General features: G+C 32.8%; 1 protein-coding gene across 2 annotated transcripts in view; it reads left to right on the forward strand.

Annotated features, from left to right (window-relative positions):
- Window positions 1–27,763, forward strand: part of LOC124368756 (potassium voltage-gated channel protein Shal) — a 436,395-nt gene extending 408,632 nt beyond the window's left edge. Inside the window, exon 5 of one of the 2 annotated variants that reach the window (XM_046826103.1) lies at window positions 18,094–27,763. In XM_046826103.1, coding sequence (XP_046682059.1) covers window positions 18,094–18,483 — 390 coding nt within the window. In that variant the 3' untranslated portion in view covers window positions 18,484–27,763. Of the gene's footprint in view, window positions 1–8,981; window positions 11,356–18,093 lie in introns of those variants that run through there. The other variant, XM_046826104.1, reaches the window with a different exon arrangement.
- The last annotated feature ends 59 nt before the right edge of the window (window positions 27,764–27,822 follow it).

A 27,822-nucleotide genomic window follows, 5' to 3' on the forward strand; every position in this document is an offset into this window, starting at 1 on the left:
GACTGGAAACTCAAATGAAGCTTTATTTTAAGACACCATTTCCTCAAGTTTTTAATATTTCAGACTTCAGTAATGTTTCGGACCCTTGAATCTGATAGTTATACCGGTCAGATTTCAGGAATAGGAGAATGGGATTGTGTAAAGAAGGATGAAAATTGCACGGTACTTACAGTTTGTAATGAATTAATTCATTCGATTAAAAATGTAAACTGTAAAAACATAATTTTTACATTAAAAAAATCAATTTTTCAAGAGCAGATTTTGCGAGTGTACTCAGTTTTGAAGGGTTAGCATTCACCAAAAATGCACATTTAGACCTCACTACTATCTGTCCCATTTCCTATTTATTTACTCTGTACATGAATCCAATTACAATAGTCATATAAACATCACGGGTTAGTATAAAAAATACTGTTAGCTCGATTTTGGAATTGTATTAAAGGAGTGAAAAATAATTAGGCAAGCCAACGTTTTTTGCAATATTGCTGGTGTAAAATTAGTTTATAAGTAACGTTACATGCAGTATATCTTTTAATGCGAGAAGAAGAGAGCGTGCTGGTCTATTGACATACACCTCCTCTACAGTGCCCTTGAAACACTTGTCTCATTGGTCATACTTTTTTTTATTTAAGTTAATTTAGTTTTCTAAATTAAGATAAAAGAGGAATTAAACAATAATAAAGTTATTGTCACAACTAAAAACCAAAATAATACAACCTATAGAATAGTGTATTATTGAATAGAATAGAATGTTTTTGTATTTCATAAGTAACATTAATTGCATGAGAACTTTTAACATGACCTTAGACATTTGAATTTTCTATATGCCTTTTAAAGAAAAAGCAACAACAACAACAAAGCATAACACTCTTTCAGCAATTCACATATGTCTTCCAGCAAGTTCTTATTTGGGTCAGTAGATCCCACCAGGAACTTAATTACAAAATAATAACACCTATTAACAAAAACATGTTTGATAAACTATTTGCTGCTATCAATGCTCCCAATGCAAAGCATTGTACTCGTACAAACTGAGAGTGATATATTGAGTACTCTTCTCATGAAGAGTCAATCACTGAATAAAAAAACCTTGTCATCCAAGTGACAAGTATTGTAATAGAGCCAAGAAATGCAATTTTGAAATAAATGGTGGTTAGCTTGAAAGAAAAACAACATCTTCATGTAAATGTTTGGAAGGGTTAAAAAATTAAGCTGTCTGGGGGTATTAACATTGACTTATTGAAGAAAATCCCTGAAGGCATACAACTGGATGAGCTTTAACTTGCAAACAACATGGAAAGTTTGCCACTATCATCAACAAGAGTCACGCAGAATACACGTTCCTCAATTGACGCCATATGTGTTGACTATAAATATTCAAGACACAGATGTGCAGACTCTCCACACCGGAATTTTGGGCCATACTGGCTGATTAGCAATCTAAACCTTCCAGTTAAAAAAGAAAACATCATCGTCAGTCAAACAACATGTGATAATAATTGTAGCCTGAACAATCTAAAACACTGCCTGCCTGAAGAGACTTGGAACACCATTTTCAAATCAGAAGTTACTAACGGAGCTTACAATAATTTTCTTTTGATCATAACAGCAGCTCTGTTTAAGGTTTGTCTCCTCAAAAAATCAAGAATAATAAACAACTTCAAAACTCACTCTGTGACGCAGAAGCGAGAACACTCAAACAACAGTTTTTTTAGGCTGAAGAAAAACATATATTGAGTGGAAAAGAAGAAGATAAATACATTTCTGCCCAACACAAAAGAACCTATGATGCCAAACTGAAATCTATCAGACGCAATTTCAGTGCTCACCACATTAATAACTCCAGAAACTAATTCAAAGCTACTTGGAACACTATTAACAATGAGAAACACCTGGGAAAGAAACAACACTACAAAATGATCCTTATAGATCCTCTGGATATCCACATCCTGCAATTCAAAATACACCTATGTTCGTCCAATCTCAACTTTTAGTACTCAAGCCGACTATTCCCAAAGAACTAAGTGAAGTCTTAAATGGCCTGAAATTTAAAATATCCACTGGGTTAGATGAGATATGATCAAGAATTATAAAGATCTGTCAAAGTGAGTAGTTCCTCCCACTGCATAGTGGAGAGTTCCCCAAGAAAATGAAAACAGCAAAAGTAATTTCATTGCACAAGAAGGGTACCAAACTGTGTTAAAAACTATAGACCGATTTCACTTACTTCAACTTTTTTCAAAGAATATTGAAAAATTGTACTGATAAAAATCTTTGAACATCTTAACAACAACATCTTGACTGAGAGTCAACATGGTTTCCTCCAAAAGAAATCAACTCAGACAGCTCTAGTAGATCTAGTAGAACATATAGTGTATAGCATGGACAAAGGCCAAAGTTTCATTGGTACATGTATGGAGTAAGACCTTTGATTGACTCTGTTTGTCTCTGCTTGTAGAGATCAGGCAAACGGTAAGTGGTCTTGAAACTAGGGCTAGATCTAGCCTCTCACCAGTAAAAAGAGGTGTTCCACAAGGGTCGGTTCTTGGACCGATCCTCTTCACTTACACACAAATGACTTACCACGGTATGTTGAGTCTTTTAGCCTCGCCATTATGTATGCTGACGATTCTGTTTTATTAACAGGGCACAAATCTGTGGAAAATATTAAATTAAATTTGTTTATAGCTGTAAACCTTGACATTGAATACTGTCAGAATAATGGCTAAGTCTACAATGAATCAAAAACTACCGAAGTTATCTTTGGAAGCAGGAAACAAGAGGTATCACCTATGCCTGACTTTTAGGCGGTAAGAGCAACAAGATATCTCAAGATAATTATTGATGATTCACTGAACTGGAAGGACCACATGAATACTCTTTGCAAGAAACTCAGCAGTTCCCTATTCGCTGTTAGAAGAACGCACCACATCTGAAGCAGTTTTAATAGCCTACCATACCCTCATTGAAAGCAACATGAGGCATGGTATAATGGTACGGGGTGCCTCTTCTCAGCAGAACCTACAACATGTGCTCATTCTTCATAAAAAAAAAAGCAGTGAGGCTGTTGTCCGGGCTGGGATGGAGAGACTGTTATAATAGAGGATATTTCAAATAGCTGAAGTTGATGACGGTGGCTAGTCTCAACATCTACAAAGTCATCGTTCTGGCAACCTCCAGTCAGCAGCTCAACATCAATACCTCTATAGGTATAATACTAGAACTGCCCAGATCTATGGTCTTCCTGCGCATCATAGGACACTTATTGAGAAAAAGCCTTCATACACGGGGACAAAGTTTTGTCTAGGAATTTAGCCTACATCTTTTGCTGTGATAGTGCATACTTTGCATAACTCATCAATAAAATAATGGGTGAAAGAATGTCATATGGCCACAAGACGTGCAGCCTTCAAACTGTGTGAACTACTTACTATTTACAAGTATTATAAATACGGTACGATAATTTGGCAAAGAGTCAGCAGATCACTTCCACACTTTCAAATCAAGAACAGCGAAAGGGTGAAGTTCCTAGCCCAGCTGATCAATTGCAAGTCAATTATTTTCATAGTGATTAGAAGTTTGACTTTGATAGTTTTACTAGTTACGCCATAAAACGGTGTTTAGTTATCATTAACAATGTGAAATAATGTATGAAATTGTTTAATATTAAATAACCATATAGAAAAATTTTACGTTTTGTAAGCATATAATAAAATAAGTTCAGTGCTAATTTTAACTTTGAAGAGATTCATTTCTGAATCTGATTTCGCTCACATCAGGACGATTATAATACTACATAATCAAAGACACGACTCTTTGAGTTGGACCTGGATTCACCATGGTACCAGCTGTAATATGACGGCTGACAGTGAGCTGGTAGAACCATGTACTAAAGTTTAATATATAAGATTGAGAGGGATGATCCTGGTTTCAACTAATATCAGCTGCTATGTAAGTTTGATGACAGTAATTAGTATGTTAAAATTTAATCTAAAACTTATTCAAATTAACTATAACATTCACCTCAAGGGAGATAATAGGGGCAGATAACATGACATAAAATTGAGAGGGAGAGAGAGTGACTGACTATATCTGACCAAAAAGATTGGTCTTGGTTGCAACATTAAACTACGAGTAGCTGCTATAGTTAGTTTCATATATAACGGCAGTCTTCAATGAGCTGGTAGAGAAGGATAATGAGAGATAATGTTAAGTCACCCCCTGGCATAAAGAGGGTGACTTTATAGATTCAGGGAATAGGTTCTAGTTTCTCTATGTGACAGCCGCTCCCGGTGATATGGTAGACATTTAAATTATAAAAAGGTCATATTTATAACTGGCTGAGTGTTGGCGAAGCGTATCACATGTGGAGCTGAAAACATTTCATTTCCATTTGTCTGTCTCTGCATACAATATCTTGAAAACGAACTGACATATAGACTTGATATTATGGATAAAGCTTTTATATGAAGAACACTGAGTTAGATTGTGGTGCATTTAACTACATGGAATTTGGATGAGCGTTAGCGAATATTTTTATGTTGGTCTTATGGGTAACGATGGCAACGAGACATTAGCAAAATAAATAAATTTGTAAATACTCAGTATACTCGTAAGGGATTTTAACATGTGAATTTTATTCAACAGGGAAAAATAAAAAATATATTAACACGTGTAGCCTAATTATCCCAACACATCCAACATAATTTTATGGTGACTTGGTGTGTAAACTTTTTATTTGAACACTGACATGAAACTAAATTTAATGAAAATAATTTGAATATACCATGTAGCAAAATATATCGAGAAAGCATCAGTAGACTTGAAATTTTGGATGAAACTTCATTTCTACATAGACAAGAATGAGTTCTATGATGTTACAAATCCAACCATGAATTTTGGCTAAGCATTGTTGAAGTAGGGTGATACAATTTCTCTTTTGTTTGCTGGGAAATGTAACATTTTTTTGGTATTTAATTTTCTGTTGTTCTATCTGTCAATAATAAAATGAGCCTTGAAATTTTTCATTGAACCTAAGCGAAGCCTGTTACACAACACGTTGTGTAGTATACTCCTATCTTGTTCATAAGAATGGGAGAGAGAAAGGGTGATTATATATGATTGACTGTGTTGGTCTTGGTTTCACAGTGATGACATACAGCAACCCCCAATGAGTTGGTGGATTAGTTAATCAAATCGAGGCCATATTAGAATGGGAAGGAGAGAGAGGGACTCTAGTTCAAAGTTTTTGTGAAACTGAGCAAGGAGAAGACTCTGTGTTCACAGGTTAGACGTGGACTAAATATTTACTTATCTGCACATCCTACCTAGTCAGTAGAGAAACTACTTTTAACCTGGTCATAGAATGATCTACCTTCTTGATTCTCGTCACGCTCTCTTTATCAGTTTATGAAGGAGCCATTATAGATAAGAAAAGGAAATTCCAAAGGGTATTTGGATCCCTTCACCAACTACTTCTCTCCTAATGTAATATGAGTTACTTGATGTTCTTGTACTTTGAACTCTTGCACTAATCCTGGTTGTATGTACAGCATATGATGAGTGCAGTTACTGACACTCAAGGAAGTCCTTGGTGGGTGTCGACTCTTGACGACAAGAGGAGGTGGAATTTCTAGGAACAATGGTGTTTAATTTCTTATTCACAGTCTTATTTGTATTGAGATCATTCCTGATGCTCTCTTTACACAACCGATAATTTCCAATATACAGCTTGTTTTCAGTTGTTCTCTCTACCCATGTCTTTTCACCTACATCACCTGAGGGGAGTTCCATATACGGTGATCTTTATTGCTTGGTTGCTTGATGCCAGTAGTATAAGTATCAGTGCTTGGCACACAGGTTTCTTGTTTCCAATAAATAAAGATTTCTTGGATAATAGTTTGGTGAAGGTGTCCATGGCCAGCTCCCAGTAAATAAATTAGTAATTAAATTGACAACCTGGGTATCAGACGTCCTGCTCTAAACTGGTTTAGAAGCTACCTTGAAGAACGCAGCCCATTGGTTGAAGTAAAAAATACATACTAACTAACTCATACTATAAGATCCAAGCCACTTGCTATAACCAGAGGTGTACTTCAAGGATTTGTCCTTAGCCCTGTGATGTTTATTTTATTCACAAACGTCATGCCGCAATACAAGGATGACTCTTTCATACGCTTATGAACGCAGATGATACCATCCTTCTGTCTTCAGGGAATTCTTCTGACCAACTGGCAGTAAGCTCATATATATTATTAAATATGGCTTATCAACTGTACAGCAAAAAGGACCTAGTGGTCAATATATCGCAGACAAAACCAAGTTCCAACTTTTCCAGAAGTTGAAGTGAAACCATAAACCAAATTTCTAGGAGTATGTCAATAACGAAAATATGTCATGGACATATCATGTTGACGTCTTTTGTAAGAATTGAATACAAGCCTTTACATCTTAAAATGAATAAAAACCATCGGTAACACTGCAACAACAAAATCAACATACTTTGCCCTATTTGAAACGCACATACTATATGGCATAGTTATCTGGGGAGGAACATCTCAAAGGAACCTAAAAAGAATTCTACGTTTTCAGAAGCAAGCAATGTGGATCCTAAATTGCCTGGGACCAAGAAACACCTACAGAGAATCTTTTACAGACCTCAGAATTATGACCGTGATATCCCTCTTCATCCAGGAAGTTATATTACAAGTTGATTGAAAAACTTACCTCGAGCAGCTGACCTCCATGACTACCGCACCAGACACGCTGCAGACTACCAACTACCAGCACACCATCTCACGCTGTACCAAAAGAAACTGTCATATGCAGGCCAAAAGCTGTTCAATCTACTCCCGGCAGAAATGAAGATTCACACAGGAAAGAATCTAAAGAAATCGCTGAATGAATGGCTGACTTCAAGACCCTTCTACACACTGGAAGAATACCTGCACTGGAAAGATTTAAAAACAAAAGAAACCTTGCATTTCAACTTTATAAACACAACTGTATCTACTTTTGTGTGAATATTATTATTATAAATACTACAAACAGACATCAAGTTATTGTAAATTGACGCTATACTTTTCTCAAAGATATTGTGATAAAGAGTTTCTGATTTCTGATTTACTTCTTAAAACACCCAGTGAATCAGCCTCCTCCAGAAATGTGTTTCTATGTATGCCACTGACACCAGTATTTTTTTCTTGTTGTCTTAAGACAAAAAGCTTATAAATTGCACTTAGTCCTATAAGAACCTTAGCACTGCTTCCGAATTGACAGGATATTCAGGATTAGTAAGGTTAGGGGATAGGGGCCGCCTCCTATCGAGATCCATGAGGAAGAATTAGGGCACTAATCTCAAAGTCATGTTCCCCCGGAAGAAGGGGAGGCCAGCTCTGAACCAGCCTCTCCAGTCAAAGCAGGCAGGGGGTTCACACCCTTGTTGAAGCTAGCAAGAACCTCTAATACTTAGGGAACGAACCCCACCAACTCCAACAGTCATCTCCCCTAGTAGACTAGACCTATCGAATTACCCTTGCACCCCAGAACCTTGACATTTGTGGTTAGTGATGTGCCACTCCTGGACATCCATAAGGTTGCCGAAATTTCAGTGACACATCGGTTTTTGCTGTGCCCAATGGTAGGTTCAAATGAAAGATATAAACCAATCAGAAGTGCCTGCTAGGTATGACACCAGTACTACAACGTATGTTGAAGACATAAAAATCATTCTCATCAGCAGCAGTGCAGTTTGCTGTGTGTATTTGTGCGTTGTGAAATCACTAATAATAAGTTAAAACATCTCAAACTCTCCTTGACTTTATTTCAATTACAAAATGGCCTATACATTGATTAGAGAAGTCCATCTATTACTTTTGAAAAATGGATGAAAATGAATTCCACTTCTTGTACAATTTCGGAACAAACCAAAATAGAAATATATGGAGTTATTTTTTTTTAATTTTTGTTTCCTTAAAACTGATTTTAACACATAAAAACAAGCAATAAGAATATTTTTAAACTAAAAATAAGACAGCCATACACAAACTTTAATAGGCAGTATAACATCTATACTTTAAGTACTGACTTAACTAATAACTATATTTATTTCATTTCAAACCAAAATTATTGTAGAAACAAATAACCCAATAATGTTTTCCATTCAATTCAAGTTGCTCATTGTAAGAAATACATGCAGCTAGAATTTATGACATATTGTTCAAATAATAAAACAACACTGGCATCTTATTACATTCCTATTACACTTTTCAATAAATTGGCTCACACAAAATTCTCTGAACTAATTCAAATCTTCATTAAAAGGATATCTCATTAATAAGACCTACTATTCAATGTTGAATTGCTTAGGTGGTTAAAATAGTATTGTGCACATAATTGTAAGCTGGGTATTTTATATGTATAGATATTTAACTTAATGAAATAAACAATGTTATGTCATAATAAAATAAATCGGTTGCTCCTAATTTCAACATGTTACCAACTGCTGTGTTCAGCTGCCTTCAATGAATTACTAGTAGAGCCAGGTAAAAATAAATTGGTAATGTAAGAGTGGTTGGCTATATTTGATGAATGGGTTACTCCTGGTTTCAGCATGTTACCAACTGCTGTGTTCAGCTGCCTTCAATGAATTACTAGTAGAGCCAGGTAAAAATAAATTGGTAATGTAAGAGTGGTTGGCTATATTTGATGAATGGGTTACTCCTGGTTTCAGCATGTTACCAACTGCTGTGTTCAGCTGCCTTCAATGAATTACTAGTAGAGCCAGGTAAAAATAAATTGGTAATGTAAGAGTGGTTGGCTATATTTGATGAATGGGTTGCTCCTGGTTTCAGCATGTTACCAACTGCTGTTTTACAGCAGATTCCAGTGAACCAATAGCGACAGGTAAAATTAAATAGATAGTATAAGAGTGGGAGGAAGAGAAGGTTATATATGACTGACTGGGTTGGTCCTGGTTTCAGCGGGATGCCAGCCGCTATATGACAGCTGCCTCCAGTGAACCTGTAGAGACTAACGCAGCGGGGATGGACGGCACATGTCTTGTAGAAGCCTCGTTCTGACCTCCCTCCTCCCACATTCACATTCACATTCATCCTCCTTCCTTTAGGTGGTTTGGGCCATCATCTTTGAGCACACGTTTCATTCGACTCTTTGCAATATTCTTTCCTCATAGTGTCTTTTTAACGATTTGCACAACTTCCTTTTCACATCTTCTCATTTTTGTTAATGACTGATGAATCATGTAATAAATAGTCTTTGTATGTACTTGTTCAACTAGAGTCATGACCTTTTCATTCCTTTGATTTAGTTAAATAAGAAAAGTTGTACCTATAAATTTGTATTCATTATTTAAAATCAGCACTATGATTGGATCAAGGTAGTTTAATCAACTGAAGAACCGAACGCAATAGATTAACATTGTTAATAAGCGTCTTACTTGTTGGAGTGGTACGATAAATTGTGAAGCCTTCATAAATATAAACAAAGTAAGTCACACATACACACATATGTATGTATACCATGTGCTTAAAAAGAGCTGAATAATATAATAATTAAACACTTGTAAATCATGCTAAAGAATATTACACATCTTGCAAAGATGTGTAATATGAAAAGATAAATTTATTAAAGTACATAACAATTGTTATTTAAAGAACTATGAATTTTTCAAACGAGTCCTATTGATTGGTATGACAATCATAAATTAAACATAATTATGCTTTGGTTTTTAAATTATTAAACTGGTACTTATTGTATCATGAATATTATACAGTGTTTATTAATCAGTGTAAATGTAACAGTGAACTTAGCCGTAAATTAATTTATTTTAAGTCAGCACAAGTAACTCCAGATGCCATAGTAAATAAATAATAATTACATTCTTTTTGAAAGAATAAAAATTGTCAACTTTTAAATTATAACTACTGTTTATTCCATGACAACAGAAACACTATCAATATTTAAAACCTTGTTTAGTTAAACATCTAAACACATTATACACATTTTAATACTTAAAACAGTATATATTATTCATAAATCTGCATTCAATTGGACTTAATAGTAATGTTACAACACATTTATCTAATCTGTTACCAGAATAAATTTACTGCATTGTTCACATAGAAGGAATAAACATAGAACATGTTAAATTTTCAGCACTTCCTTTTAAAGAATTAATTTTTTTATATTTTTAAATTAATTTATGTATTTTATTGAAGTAAAGTTAAAAAGTAAAAGGTTTCATCACCCTTATTCACACTAAAAGTGAACTAGTTTATTACTTTAACCAAGGATGAATCAAACCAACTAAATTACATGCACAAACATATAATGTAAAATATATATGTAAAAAGTATTTTAGAAGATATAAGACCGCTTAACAGATAATTAGAGCATTATAAACACGTCAAAGTTAAAATGTAGGAAGCCATATTTGAACTGTTAAAGTGGAGATATTAACGGTAAATTAGACAAATCAGTTTTATTTTCTTACGTTAACAGATTCAGTGGAGAAACCTGTGTTTAAAGAGGTTTATGTTTGTTTACTTTTTAACCACAATTCTTACATATTTCTTTTAAAAATGGAACTATTTCATACACACGTATATTGATACCGTTATCCTGAACCCTACTCCCTCCCTGACCTCTTACTCTGCTACAGTAGGCCTTCACTATTGCTTCCTAGGCTTAAGGACAACTGCTAACTTTAATACACTTTAAAAATAAATAACAGAATGTCTCACTGTTGTTATTTATTTTTTTACTGACTGTGATGCACACGAGCCATGCTCACCACAAGCACCTTACATGCTCCGCTCTCAACCACTAAAAATAAATGTCTTTGCACGCTCTTCTGGCCTAACACCACTCTGATAGTTGTTTAGCACGTCTAAAATATTTCTAAAAACCGTACTCGATGAATGTTTAAAAATAATTTATAAAAAGTTATGTGAGGTTATGTTTGAGTAGCGTATTGTGGTGAGCGCATGAGGGGCGTACCTGGCAATCCTTAGTACCTCTCTAATCACCATCCGAAAGCCTGAAACTAAAAAAGATTTGCCAATCAAAGGCACAATTTCCAATACTCTTATTTATTTTTCATCCTAAAAATATATAAACAGTATTTAATTAAAATATCTCAAATAAATAAGTTTCATGTTCAGTTCACTGTGGCCAACAATCCCATAAAACAAATATTTATTTTTATTTTGCTTTGAAATAATTTCATAAAGCTGCATAAACAACATGTAGCTTACATTGTTTTACCAGAAGAGTTTATATATTCACATTTTTACTTTGATAAAGAAGTTTTAAATAATAAATTGGAATTTCCAAAATCACCTGGCCAAACTGTCATATGCCCACCCACGTCTGCTACCCATACGTTTACCTGTGACTGCCACCCTATCCCACCCCAAGCCTGGTCAGCCGCCTCACTACGCTCACAGGTACGCCAACTCTATTTATCCATATCGTACTCTATGTGTAACTCTTGCTACTGTCTCACATGTAGTATAGGTACTTCAAAATACAGTGTTGGAGTTAGGTAAAAAGTAATACTATGTATTGAAGTACAAGTAAATGGTGCCAAATCATGGTACAAGCTCTCCGCCTTATATATCTGACATTCTGTTTTCTCATCATCTCACTACCAGAAACCACATTACCATTTACCAGACTCCTTTAAAGTGGAAGTTGGCTGGTAATGTCACTTTGGACCAAGAATGTTAATTTAAATTCGTACTTATTCAACATTTTTCAAATGAAAGTTTTTATGGAGATGTTGTATTTGCCTTTGTTGTAAAAATGGACTTTCGTGTAAAAATGTAGCCAACATTGTGACAGCTTCTTTGTGAAAACTGTGTTTTTGACCAAACCTCTGATTATTTGTAAAATACTGTATTTTGCTAAAATTTTAAAGTATTAAAATTTTTTAAATTATTTAAATTCCCTAGAAGTATTTTTAGATTACCCATACAAGCCAAATTTTACCATATTCAAATTAAACAACATAAGGACTGTATCATGGTTTCAGTTGCATTTTTAACCCGTAATTAAATCATTTTGAAAATATTAGGTTCTAGAATCGTTATATTATAGTACCTCTGAAGTAATAAAAGGAGAGTGATGATCCGGTCAGAGTGTATAGTTTACAGTACAACCACTCTGCCACCAATCACCAGGAAGTTTATACAGGGATAGTTAAAATATTTTGTAACAAATACAGTTTAAATGAAGTTCATTTAATTTAAACGAAATTGAATTATAACATTAATAAAATATTGTAAAAAATAGTTTAAATCACAAATCAAGACCAAAGCTAAATCTTGATGTCTACTCTCGGATCAAAAAGTATTGATATCCGAGTTGAATAGCTTACCACAAACTAACTAATAAAACTACAATAACGGGAGTTATATTAAAATTTAGTTTGTGTATTTCTGCGTTTCTACATATAAAACTGTAGAATCCGATTAAGACCAAATGTTTATACAAGATAGATACAAGTGTACTGAAATTGAACATATCATTTTAGAATTTATAACAGTATGAAAATAAAGTTGTTATTAAATTACCATCTTTTCTTTTATTCTTGACCAGGTGGTTCACAAAACTTGGCACTGGTCACCCAGCCGGCCTAAGCTAAGCCGAGCTGAGCTGAGAGTCATTATATTGAGCGTGTAATTTTGTAAACCATTGTTTAAAACTTTGAATTTTTAACACATATTAAATTGAGCAGGTTTTGTGAACTTACAGGTAACTGCTCGTTTAAACACACAAATCGCCAGACTGCGCCCAGGGCGGTGTTGCCTCGTGCTGACAATGAATGAAAGTAAACTAACACATTACAGAACTACTTAGAGCTCAGGAAACTCAGTCACTACTGTGACAACCGATGATGTAGGGACTGCTGTAACAGATACTTTGTACCAGATACTTTTTACTTTGTACGTCTGTCTTGAGAGTAGGTACATGTTACCGCAAACCGAAAGTACCCAGTACAGGTTACTGTTAAAGGTTACTTTTACACATTTACTGCCGTGTACATGTTCCTGATACAAAGTAATCAGACTCGTTTAGCAGTAACAGTAGCTGGAACATGTCACTATACCATTTTAGGAGTACTCTGTTACATATGATTCTAAATCAGTATGAGTACATTTTGTGCTCGGCTATTGAAAGTACCATCCATGTACAGGTAAAAACCACAAGAAATAGTAAGAACTAACCTCACATTCATAGTTGCTTTAGGACAGTAAAATTCAAATATTTAGTGTTTTGAATAAAATAGAATTATTATAGATATAGTGCCATGTATTTCTCAAATAAATATACATATTAAGGACATATTTATATATTTTATTATGAGTGATTTCAAAGTTCCGATATAAATGTTTTTTTAGCTGAAAAAAATACTATTAGGCAATTAATTATTTTGAAATAAAATGCTTCTTAGGGGACCGGTCCCGTTCGACCCCCCCCCCTTCCTCGGTTGGTGCACCGCTGTACTGGTACTTATATGGTGAAAAAACACTATACATAATAAGATAGTGTTTTTTTCACTATTTGACACCATAGCAATAAAAAACCACAACATTAAAATTTTTTAGGAATACAAATGACCTATTTTAAAATATTGTTTGTATTTCAAACATTCTTAGCTACGTAAACATCTTCATGAAACGTTATGAAAAAACTACTTCAATTAATGTCAGATGATAATGCATATATACCCTCTTGGATGAATGAAAAGAATTTCCTGAAAGCTTTCAAAAAGCGATATAAGATCTACATGATCATAGATATTGCGATATTGCTTAAAAAGTGTTTAATAGGCAACCATATTAAAATCTTATTAGACATGTCAAAATTGTCAAACCAAGTCGGTCCATAGGCTGAAAGGTAGGGCTATGTTATGAAATAAAAAATTAATACATGATATTCAAGGATTTATGTTGTGTTAGTATTTTTTTTATGTACTGTAAAAATTTATGTGTAATTCTATAAACCGCTTTGTTGTGTTTTATTGAAGAATCACTATAATTATTTGAAATATATGCATATATTGAGAGATGTGTCACATTTTATATTTCGGTTTATTAAAGGTAATATTTGACCACAATTAATCTATTCAAAATAAGGATTATTTGATTTTTCAACTAAACTAAAAAGACAACTTATATTTCAATCTTGAAATATCTTTCACAATTACAATTGTAACTGAAAGGAAGTGTCAAGGGTCACTGTTAGAGCAAGGCAGCAAGGTAGCTGTAGAGTCCAGTTGCTAGGGTTATGATGGACACCTTTTATAGGACTTGTGAACTTTTAAACAACATGTATTTATTTATAAAAAGTATATTTTATAACAGATCTGTATTTTATAACCTTACATCCATATTCCAGACAAATTTTTCACAAATGACTACTGTCATGCCCTCCTGTACTGTCATACTAGCCTACCCACCCCACTTGGAATGTAATAACAAATCAACTTTTATGAGCCGTTTCTTTGTCTATTGTTTACATTGAACTGATTGTAATCAATCAATTCATATTCTGAAATTCTTAAATTTAAGCTTTAAGCCAGTTAATTGTCACTCTGCTTAGCACACGTTACTTTGTGACGCAGTGTGTTAACTAGGACTTGGCTTTTGAGGGAACAATTTGATTGAAGAGCACATCACACTAAGAGCTATGGAATAAATCTGGATAAATTTTAATTTGAACATATTAGATAGGCTTAATTTAAAGTAAAATATTTTATGACTGTGTTTAAAACGTGTTGGATTGTTTTTATAGGAATATTATTTAATTTGTTCCGCTCTTGTGGGGAGGGCTATCCCTGTTATCCCCCTTTTAGTTGCACTACTGATGTGACAATAAAATGGCATTTGATAAACAATATAAACTTAAATAATGATAAAAAATGTGTTAATTAAAAATTTCCATATTGGCCAGCTATAATTCATATAACTGACTTTTCATCTAAAACAATGTAATGCAGTTATATTTCATTTGGAAATCAATGGAGACCAATTTGGAGACCAACATATAATTATCAAAGAAACTGCAACTTTCTTTATTTTAGAATACAAATCTCCATTTTTTCAAACAAAATATGAAGACCAGTACTTTTCACTAAACGTATAAGTACGCTTAATTCAATATTTAAAGAGTTTAGAATCAAATAGAACTACCTCCAGAGCTACTGGAGTATTAAGATAAAAATTATTTACATATAATATTAAGCACTCTATACTACACAACCAGATAGCCTTGAGAACAGAATAAGACAGTTCAGAGAAATACAGACTGAGCCATCTTACAAACTTGGATACTGCACTTATACTACACAAGCAGATAGCCTTGAGAACAAACTTAATAAGACAGTTCAGAGAAATACAGACTGAGCCATCTTACAAACTTGGATACTGCACTTATACTACACAAGCAGATAGCCTTGAGAACAAACTTAATAAGACAGTCAGAGACATACAGACTGAGCCATCCTACAAACCTGGATACTATACTTATACTACACAAGCAGATAGCCTTGAGAACAAACTTAATAAGACAGTCAGAGACATACAGACTGAGCCATCCTACAAACTTGGATACTGCACTTATACTACACAATCTGATAGCCTTGAGAACAAACTTAATAAGACAGTCAGAGACATACAGACTGAGCCATCCTTACAAACCTTGGATACTGCACTTATACTACACAATCTGATAGCCTTGAGAACAAACTTAATAAGACAGTCAGAGACATACAGACTGAGCCATCTTACAAACTTGGATACTGCACTTATACTACACAATCTGATAGCCATGAGAACAAACTTAATAAGACAGTTTAGTGACATACAAACTGAGCCATCCTACAAACTTGGATACTATACTTATACTACACAATCTGATAGCCATGAGAACAAACTTAATAAGACAGTTTAGTGACATACAAACTGAGCCATCCTACAAACTTGGATACTATACTTATACTACACAATGTGATAGCCATGAGAACAAACTTAATAAGACAGTTAGTGACATACAGACTGAGCCATCTTACAAACTTGGATACTGCACTTATACTACACAAGCAGATAGCCTTGAGAAAAAAACTTAATAAGACAGTCAGAGACATACAGACCGAGCCATCTTACAAACTTGGATACTGCACTTATACTACACAATCTGATAGCCATGAGAACAAACTTAATAAGACAGTTTAGTGACATACAAACTGAGCCATCCTACAAACCTGGATACTATACTTATACTACACAAGCAGATAGCCTTGAGAACAAGCTGAATAAGACAGTTCAGAGAAATACAGACTGAGCCATCTTACAAACTTGGATACTATACTTATACTACACAATCTGATAGCCATGAGAACAAACTTAATAAGACAGTTTAGTGACATACAAACTGAGCCATCCTACAAACCTGGATACTATACTTATACTACACAAGCAGATAGCCTTGAGAACAAGCTGAATAAGACAGTCAGAGACATACAGACTGAGCCATCTTACAAACTTGGATACTGTATTTATACTAAACAAGCTGATAGCCATGAGACTAAATTTAATAACACATATCTGTAAAAGACAGTTTGAGAGTTATCCTACAAAGCTGGATACCTTACCAGTATTACATGAGCATATAGCCATGAGAACAAATGTAACAAGAGAGTTCAGTTTCTTACAGACTGAGCTATCTTACAAACCTGAATCCTGTACCTGTACTACACAAACATATAGCTATAAAACCGCAGATAACAATGAGAGCAAACATAACAAGACAGTTCAGTGACATACAGAATCAGCCACCTGCAAACCAGGATATTGTACCTATACTACACTAACAAGTACCTGCACCATACAAAATAAACGTAACAAATTAACAGAGAAGGAAATTTTTAATCCAGCAGTTACATCCAAATGTAATGCTACTATCAAAATATGCTTCGATATTCTAAAAAGCTAGGATAATAAATTGGAAGATGTGCAGTTTATGATATTCCCTCCTTTCTCAAAATAAATAATTAAAAACAAACTTTGCTATCCATTATTAATGAATAATTTTCTACATCCATATGCCAAATATTACAGCATTTATAAATGCACCTTATTTAAAAGAAATATTTTAGACTGCAGTAAACTATAAGTTATAATATTTTACTGTCAAACTGATAGTGCGCATAATATCTAAATGCAATTTGTCTTCTAGCTTTGTATTGATACATTTTAGTGGATGGCAGCAATATGTTCAAAATCAAGATTAAAAATGAAAATAGAACATTTTAATTTGCGTATATCATTCTTGAAATAAAATTTAATAAATAATAATTATCTCCTGAATATAAGTAACCTCAGTATTGGTTTTTAATGTATTTATTTAAATAATCCGTTTTTAGTGCAAATAAGATAAAGGAAAATGGTTTATATCTACATTTTAAAGATTCAGAAATAATGTGTCACAATACCACACTCACACTCGAAAAAATAATAGTTTTAACACAACACATCCAAGATTGTAGCCGTAAATGTCAACTACGTCAAAGTAGAGTAATTTAATCCATGCCTTCCTTTCAGACAGAAAATAATTTTTTCTAGTACATAGGATTCTTATCTATTGATGAACCTTATAACATTATGCTATGTTCTTTTAGGCGAAATACAATATTTCACTTTCAGTTACTTTTTTTAATTCAGTATTTGAACATATAGATTAAGTGGTAAAAAATGACAGGTGGTATTTCGTATATTGTAATTAGTATCGCCTGTATAACATCTGAAATCTGTTACTTCTAGAATACCATACGTAATAGGCAATTATGTGTTCCCTCAATACTATAAGATGTAGGCCCTAACCCCAATTTTTGTTCTAACCTCACTATGTTTTCATTCTGATGCCTTATAGATTATAAACCAGAAGAGACCGGCAGATTCCAAAAAGTTGCTTTTATCTTATTTGTTACAGGTAGCAAAGGCACATTTTCTTAGCAGTCCTGTAATTTTCAAACTTTTGCATCAAAATGTACATCTGTGTATGTTGCAGAAACACCACCACCACCAGAGCAGTGAGGGAGGGCACGAGGAGGAACTGAACGATATCCAGATCAGGCTACAGTTCAGCAGTAGCCGAGCCGGGGGCAGTGGGGGCGGTGGTGTGGGGAGTGGTGGAGGCAGTATCAGCAGAGACAACATCGCACTGCCCAGACCCACTGCAGGCCATAAGACACCCAGTGGACCTCTGACAGGATCTCTGGTCTCCATCAGCAAAGCCAACTCCACCACGTCCTCCAACATGACTGCATCTGTCGTTGTGAACCTTCCGACCTCGTACCCCAACTCTGACATTGATTACGCTTCCCCAGCCTCTCCTTCACCTTCCTCTCCTGTCGCTTCCTCCGATCAACAGCCCGAAGTAAGAATATCATTTTTATAATCGTTTGTCGTTTTGTTTGTCGGTTTTATTAAAGTTACGTTTATATTATTACCTTGGTAACCGGTTTTTCATCAAAAGGTGCTTTCTGTATTTATTTCTCATCGTGTTTGGCTGTAACACTACAGATGAAGTGGCTGTACATTCCATGGTAGTGTTAGTGCATCTCATTCATCGGTTGAACCTTTTTGTATCTTTTCTAGAATGTTAGTAGTGGCTATACTGTATCTATTTTAGTAATGTCTTCTTGTTCGTATAAGTCAAAAGCCTGTTGTAAAGATAAAAATATGGGAAAGCCCAATTCTACAATAAACAATTCTCAAACTCTACAATATTTTCATTATAAGCAGGGAAATTTCAATTTAGCTGGAGATATTTTTGTAATATTTTCTCTTTATTCATCTGGTGTTAAATATGTATAAATTATTTCCCCCAAAAAACACTGTTATTATAAATAATATCCTCTTGAACTAAGTTATAGAATATGAACTCCCGGATAAAATTAATACAGCACTTTAGGTTTTCTTGTAAGAGTTTTTAATTATAATTTTATATACATGATATTCGCATTCCAAAATATTTGTCTTATATATCAATGTGTCAATTTAAAATTGAAAACATTAGTTATAGATCGTTAAATTAACATAATTTTACATAAGTTAAAAAAATACTAATTCAATGTATTATATGAATTCTGTCCGGGAATACAAATCAATATTGATTGTCAACACACTATTAATAATATTGTAATATTTTTGAAATAGTATTAAGTTTAGTAATAAAGATTGATTCAGTAAAACCTGACCTACAACAATCACTATTTTATTGCATAGGAGTAAAAGTAAACTTTATGCCAATAACTCCAAACCAATGTGACCAAAGGTATTGTTTTATTATCAGACATTGTAATACATTACTTTGTTTTCAAAGCCATTATATTTGTATCACATTACACATAACTTACACATATCTTACAAAAATTTAACTTTCATGTGGTTAAAAACAATAAATTTTATTTTTGCCTGCCATTTCTAGTTACCACACAAACACGTACTGATTTTCAGTTGATAACGAAGTAAAGAATATATTAAATAGATTCAATCTTTAAACTATGGTATATTGTTTGTTATTTATTCTGTAAGATAAAATAAAATATTGGACTAAAACTAATTGGTCATTCGGTAATGTTTTATTTGTATCATCATTTAAAAATGACACTTTTCTATCATAGACTAATAATGTTTTTGTATTTTATCAGATAAGTCACCATCATCCACAAATTTTTATTACTCAAATTAAACATTTTTGACTCTCAGACAATCATTTTGAAATATTTTCAGAGCTTGTTTAAATAAATAAGAATCAAAGTTCTATAAATCTGCTAAACTAAATGTGACAAAGCATTTAAATTATATTAAGAAAATGGTATTTCAAAAAAAGAAATGTTGTTCTGTGGTGTATTAAATAGAAAGTAGTTAACTATACAATTATTCAGCAATCAATGGTATTTATTTTAGAGATCAGTAACATTCTTATTGTAACACGTCCTTTAAGATGTACGTGGGTAGCCAGCCTGTGCCATAGATTTATTTTTAATAACGGTAATGTTTATGTTCTTTAACATCACTTAGCTTGAACATTTTTAATGTTTTTACATATAGATGCTTTTTTATTACACCTTAGCTATAATACCTTAATTACCGACAATATAAAAATATAGCACAGACTTATCGGGGTGTAAAAGAAAAAGTATCAATTAAAAGATAAAAACACAGGAGATATATGAATACAACCCTATATATTTTATGAGTGTCTACCAAAATTTTGATCACCTTAATGTAAAGCTGTTATCAGAAAACACAAATTCACCAAGTATTTGGGTATACACAGTCAAATATGAAACAGAGTAACTTTTGGCCAATTTGTCTAAAGAATGTTATGGTTGGACAAAATTAACGGCAAAGTTTGGCTCAGGAGATCATAAAACACAGGGTTGTATTCTGGATTTTTAAATTATTTATTTGCCATTAACTGTATGTCTGTGTAAAAGTTTGGTTTCTATTTTCCATACTGATGGCAAATTTCATGTTTATAGTTTTCAGAACTTAACATTTAAGTAGTGAATACAGCAGTTTCCACAGAACTCTCAAAATAATTTTCTGATTTGTTGAATATCAGCTAATTTGAACTTTCCCGGGCAAATATTATAAGTTTTATTTACTAAACATAGATTAGGTCAATAAAAATGAATTCTAAAAACTGAGTGATAACTTTTGTGTTGGACAGAGACTATATGTAATAAGTGATAAGAGTAAAATAAGATTTATGTGTTTTTAACTTTTAACTTAATTTTATCACAATGGGCACTATACACAATCATACAATCTCTGTAATTTCCATGGTCAAGTATAGATTTTGGGTATGTTTTCTTCTTTTCGGAGTTCATTTAAAACAGTAATTTATATATTTAATCTTCTTCTGTTAATTATATGCGAGGAAGGGATAAACTTAATAAAATACTTAAGCAGGTGATTACTTTTTCACAAAAGTTGTTTTCATCCAAGGTGAGTTTTGATAAATAACTATTGTTAAAAATTTTAATAAGATCTAAGAAATTATGAGTAATAAATTGGAATAAATAATAAAAATGTTTATAGTTTAACATGACCACAAAAGTATCCAACACTTAAAAATAAATTTTTGTTATAAAGTGACATGTCTTGAAATACGTAAATTGTTTTCAATGTTCAAATTTGAAAACTTAAACCAATATAGGAATGAGTTAAAAAGAACAAGAAAAGCAATTCAGAATTGAGCAAAGAATTAGCAGTACAGGAATGAGTTATCAGGAATTTATAGGAGCCATTGGTTCATCTTGGGGGCAGCAAAGAACAAAGAATACAGATAGGTTTATAATGACTATAGGAAAATCATCGGTTTCATCTGGTGGACAGTAAAAAATATCCAGTACAGGAATGAGTTGAAAAGGGCTCGTAGAAGAGTCATAATTTTCAGTTTTAGAAAACAGTTAAGAATTAACAGTACAAAAATGAGTTGACTAGAACTTATAAGAGAGCCATTGGCTTCATCTGGTAAGCATTCACTAATACAGGAATGAGATGACAAGGCGTACACAGTTTCTTCTCGTGGCCAGTGAAGAATACTAGTACAGGAATGAGTTGTCAATATCTATTTTTTACCGTCTAGTTGGCAGTAAATACTTATAGATTACCTTTGGGTAATGCCATGACACATTCAGTGATGCAACTTATCCCAATTTTGTTTGAGAAGATCCTAGGATTGGCCTGTGCTGAGAAATAAAATAAATTTGTAAAGAACTCAGACTACCGTTGTTCTTTTAAAACAAATATTGAGGAGGTTAACTTGTTTGGTACAGAATACAAGTTGAAATTTATAAAAATATGTTCCTTTAAATTATGCTAAGAACCTGCTTGAGGACTCTGGAACAAGTGAAATCCAGCAGTTATCCCAATCTAATTCTTCTCTACATTAGAGATCCAAACTTGATTGGACATTTGATTTAAAATGCTCAAATGAAGCAGAGTGCCACAATAACATTGGGTTCTAAAAATTTCTTGAATTTTAAAAGTTGTGCAATGCCTTTGTAACACAGTGTAATACAACTCTTGTGCCGCTTCATGTGTTCTGTATGGATTGTATTATGGTATACAAAATTTCATCAGGATTTTTTTGTACTTATGTTTAATAATCATTGTGAAATAATCAAAATAGGATATATATAAGAGGAAGATAAATGTCTGACAATGTGAAATAATACTTGCGGTCAGCTATTCTGAGTTTTGCTGTTCTTTCCAGGGCAAACGATTCTCAGAATGGAATAAGCCCTTTACAATTTTGTCAAAAAGAGGATTGTAAAATTCTCTTCTTGTTTCAACAAGAGTTATTTAAAACTGAAAATATTTTATTTTTAAATTGGACACAAAATAAAAATGTGTTACATTGATGAATTCAAACCACATTTAATTTCAACAATGTAATACATTGTACCTCATGTTTTGCCTGCTGAAATACGATACATAACTTTATCTATTTGTGTAAATATTGTGGATTACTGGCATTCTGATATTTGAGGATAGCAGTTCATTTGTAATGATCTCATTTTTGGCCATAAGACAGATTGGCTGACAGCTAATTAAGAACAAATATAAAATATACAACACCTCACTTCAAATTGGAAAGATGTTTTACTCTTTGGTGTTTTTCACAAAATGGTCTGGAATAAATAGTTAAGCTGCCACAGCCTCTTGTGTATCCAGTAGATTTGATTTTTGGCTGGATTATACCTGTTTAGTAAAATCTGAAATGGGTGTAGGATACACCGATACTGATGGAATTCAAGGAGCAATTAGCACACCTCAGACCGAAAATGGCCAATTGGGAAAGGAGATAATGAATTGACTACCCTAGTCCACTGCACAAGTTGGCAGCTGCAGTATGTAAGGCTTCCTCATTACCAGATGCTATTTGCAGGTATAAACCTGAGGGAAGTGGTAATGCCTGCTCGATTATTAGACGCTGCAGCAGCACTAGTCTCCCATTTTTCATCGTTGGCTAATTCGGAGGCTGAGCCTTCATTATAGATTGTTCTATCTTCTCTTACTATAAAAAAGGAAAAGTTTTCTACAAGCACTAGCATTTCAAAACAATTTAAAGAATTATATAAGGAGTAACTTACCCAGACCCCAAACTTTAGTTCCTAAGAGCCACCGTTTGTGCCCATAACTGTTACTACACAATTGTGTTCAATTCATAAACAGATAACACGCTTTAAGAGAAGTGTTAAAAGAAACAATTAACTGTTTGTATGACTCCTCTATTTTATAACTGTGTACATTTCTTGTGAACTACATTTGTCAGGGACAATTTTATTATAACTTTTAACTCATTTACATAAACAAATTATAAAGTAGTTGTTAAAACTCATTTGGAAAAGCAAGGGATTGAGGTCAACATCCCATAAAAATTATGTCTTTATTAATAATATTCTTGCTTGATCTCGAGCTTTGTTGGAAATATGTCAGTGGTCAGGAGACAGCTCACCTTGTATGTATTATAACTTTATTGTTCTCATTTGTACGGTTAACATCAAACTTTTATGCAATGTTTTGTGTTAAACTTAAGAACTGCGACAGTGCAGCAGACTTAATCTTCCTTGTCTTCCACAGGTCAATATGTATTTCTTTGCACTTTAGAGTTGTATAGTAACATGTTTTTCATAATATTATTGTTATGTTTTGTTGGTATCTTCACCGAAACAAACCTAGATATTCAGTTACCATACTCAAATGTTAAGGTCTGTCTAAAAAACTACTTTAAGACAAATCTGTACTTTCCTGATGAAATACTTAGAAAGTACGTAGCCTCTCTTAAAAATTTCATCAAACATTTTATTTAGTAATTAAACTTAGTGTTTTAAACTGGGTTATGTAAATTCAGATATTTTATGTGCTAACTGTTTACCCAAATACAATAATTTTATGGACAGTTGAAAATGGAGTTATATTTTATGTATTGACAGATTGTTTGACCATTTTTATAATGTCGGACAAGAGGTCAATCACACAAGAGTACGTTTATTTGTTCTGTTAGAGAAAAGGACATTCAACCTGTAATGTAAGCACTCTTCACTTAATTAAAAAAGTAATAGAAGTATTTCTTTAAAAAACTAGTATTTTGGTATTTTAACATTTTTAGTATTTTGTAAATAATGAATATAGATTGTTTTGAGAGCATAGCAAAATGTTGTCTTTACATTCATATTAACTGAGTGTGAAGTTTTTATTTATCTTGTTCATCTACTGTAAAACATACGCATGAATTATTACCACAATCTGATCTATCTATTAGGCACAAGTGCCAGTGCATAGTGGAATTATTTGAAGTTTTAGCAAAATATAAATACCATTCTGAAATATTACGTCATCTACATTATATACAGTCTTCTTTTCCATGATAAGACAGGATCGAGTAAATCGTAGCACTGTACAAGCAATGACTAATATTATTTTATTAATTTTTCAGCCCAGTTGGCTAAGACATATTTTTCACAGTTCAGTTGGCTATATTTTTATATTTCAACGAAAAAGATAAATGAATGAACTATTGTTAATACTGACATTCATAAATGCTGTATATCTCGCTATTTTAGTATTTGTATGTTGTTTGTTATCTGAAAATAATACATTGTTATTTGGCACCAAATCAAAAACTTTGACCCTGGAGTTGAGAAGTTTGTAGTTTTGTTAAAATATGATTTAATGCTCCAAACCCGGAAGCAGGCACAAAATAATCAATGATTGTTCAAAACATTCACCTGTAATCATGAACATTATATTTAAATTTATTTCAGAAACTTCAACTTATTATAAAGATCATATGTTCCAGAAAAATGACCTTCAATACATGTTTGTGAGTGTGTTTGTAATTACATCCACAGTCACATATGTAAATGTAGTTTCTTATAGTATGTTCTTGTAATGAGGGTATTGGAGACAGTTGTTTATTTTTAACTATTTTAGATAAAACATGTGATGTGAAACAGTAAAATGCATTATAGTCATGATAAAGTTATTGATCAGTAGTTTATGAGTAGATAATTCGTGTCATTAGTGATTATAAGCTCATAATGCAATATCACGAATTTGATTCCCACATAATACAATTTGTGCATCTGGTAGGAACTTATGAATACTTCTATAATTCTGACACTTGTAAATAAGATGAAATGGATAACAAAAATCAACCGGTCAGCAATATGAAAAAAGATATTTCAGAATCATACCTTTGTCACAATGTGCTTGATGTCCAAGCACCTTTTATTTTTTCACTCTCTTGAAATATATCAAGATACGCCTACACGTAACATAACTTTTATTACACAGTAGTCATGAGATTGATAGACCAAATCAGGCAACTAGTAAATTTGTATACTTCTACAGTTCTGATACCTGCAAATAAGATGACATGAATGACAGAGTAACCAGACTATATAACATATGAGGTTTATAGCCCATATTACAATATATGTCTTAAGTTTTTAATTAAAGCACACACTCGGTTGTGCGTTCAAAGGATCTTAAAATACACATGTGCAATTTACTTGTGTTGGAACAAGAGTGTGAAAGAAAACATGTAACAAGAAAATTCACATGATCTAAGTAATTTGAAAGTCATTTTCTCAATAATAATTATTTTGTTTACTTTGATTGCAAATATTACAATAAAATGTCCTACAGTGTTTATAACCAAAAAAATCATTTCCCGCATTTTGCATAGTTCACACTCATTCAAACTTAAATTTTGGGCTATTGCATTGATTAGTATGGATGCAGCAACTTAAAACTATTTTTGCAGAATAACATTGAAGCCTTAGAGCTTTAAAAGAACACATCTGTGGGTTTATCCTAGTAAAAACATAAAAGTCACGTTTTGACTCCTAGATTACACTCCTGAGATGGTCCATATATGTTTAGAAACGTAATGCATTATCAGCAAAAACACTTGAGTTTCTATTAGTAAGCAGTGATAACTTATCTTTTGTAAACCTTTTTTTTTCTTCAGTGTTGAGGCAGTGTTCCCTTAGGTTATATAGCATAAATTAAGCAATAGGTCCTTAGCTTCATACTTAACTATCAGTTGTGATTACTTTTTCTAAGGACATTACATTAATTCATTTGGTTATTAAAAGGGATCGTAATATTGCCTCTAAAGATAAAAATGTCACTTACATTATGAATAAAATAATAACATGTTAAAGAAAATTAAACAACTTTAACGTTCTCTATATAAAATCTTCACACCCAGCTGTCATATGGTCTTTCTAATTTGATGACTTTTAACAATATTCTCAAATATTAAATACCCATGACAATTGCATTGTTAAAACATTTTTATTCAATGCTCATATGATAAAAAACAATCAAACTTAATGTGACAGTAGCTGTAGATGAACGATTGATGCCTTCCTTTAAGAGTCAAAGCAAGGAATTCACATATTTAACTTCTGTACAAATAAAGAGGTTTAAACAATGTGCACACAGTTCTAAAAGTCACATGTCATTTTGGATGCACCATTATACAATCTGTATTTAGTTTGGGTAGACAACAAAAGCTAGGTTGTTTTCATTGATTGCTACTGTTACGAATTAACCTATGAACATTAACCAGGATGCACGAAAAGTTTGAGCAGTGTGTTTTTCCAACACTGCTGCTATGACTCAATAACATCAATTCTTTCTTGGTACAGCCAATCCGTTATGGACTTTTATTGTACAGGTTTAAAATTTACAATGAAATTGACAATCCCACCAAGTGTGAAATACAAAGCATGGGCTGTTTTTTTTAAAACGTTTTAGATGGTTGAATATAAAAGGTTTGTGTAGTTACAATTTATAGTTGAATTACTAAGGTTAATGGTGTGATATATTAAATAAAACTGTTCAAAAAGTGTATTGTGTTTAGTTGTGAACAAAAAAAACTAATGTTTATGTTGAACATTGTCTCCCACCAACCTTAACAAAACGCACTATTTCAAAACTTATTTCTTCCATCATTACACTATTAAAAATCCCTGGTGACCCATCTATAAATTTTGATTAGACAAGCTTTTTCCCTTTCACATAGTCTTTATAATTGATGAGACCGCTCATTTTAAAGCTCTAAAACTGCACAGTGAACGTCCGTAACGGATCAATGTTAGCCTAAGACTGAGGTACTGGTAACTTGCATTTGCTTTCAATGACCTAACTTTGGCAATGGTTGGGAGAAACGTGTCAGATAAAAATACTCCTCACTTTCCAGATGGTGCTCACATTTCTTTTCTATCAAAGTGTACATAAGTATATTGCTACTACTTAGCACAAGTAAAAATACATCCTGATGTTCCATCTAAACATATTATCAATTTTTATAATTCCTTACCATATGTTTAAAGGTAAAAACTGTTTCCAATACTTATTACTGAATAAACTCCCCCCTTTATACCACAAACTAAAATTTTTACTTTTGATTCAAGCCAGTAACAATCAATTAAATGATTTATAGTTAAAAATTTGTATATCTATCATGTCAGTTTTTATATTTAAAGATAATTTATCTGTAGATATTGTTATGTAATTGACAGACATTATACAGCCGACTGTTTGTACTTTTGACTCGACGATGTGTGTTTAAAGCAGTGGTTAAAACTGTACAGTCTTTGAAAAACTTATGGTTATCTATAAATAAAGATTCTGTGATGATAGTATTTTATATTCTTTTCCTTTGAGTATTACTTTTTAGTTAAGTATTAAATAAACCATG

Source organism: Homalodisca vitripennis, chromosome X, assembly GCF_021130785.1.
Source record: "Homalodisca vitripennis isolate AUS2020 chromosome X, UT_GWSS_2.1, whole genome shotgun sequence".
Taxonomy (NCBI): Eukaryota; Metazoa; Arthropoda; class Insecta; order Hemiptera; family Cicadellidae; genus Homalodisca; species Homalodisca vitripennis.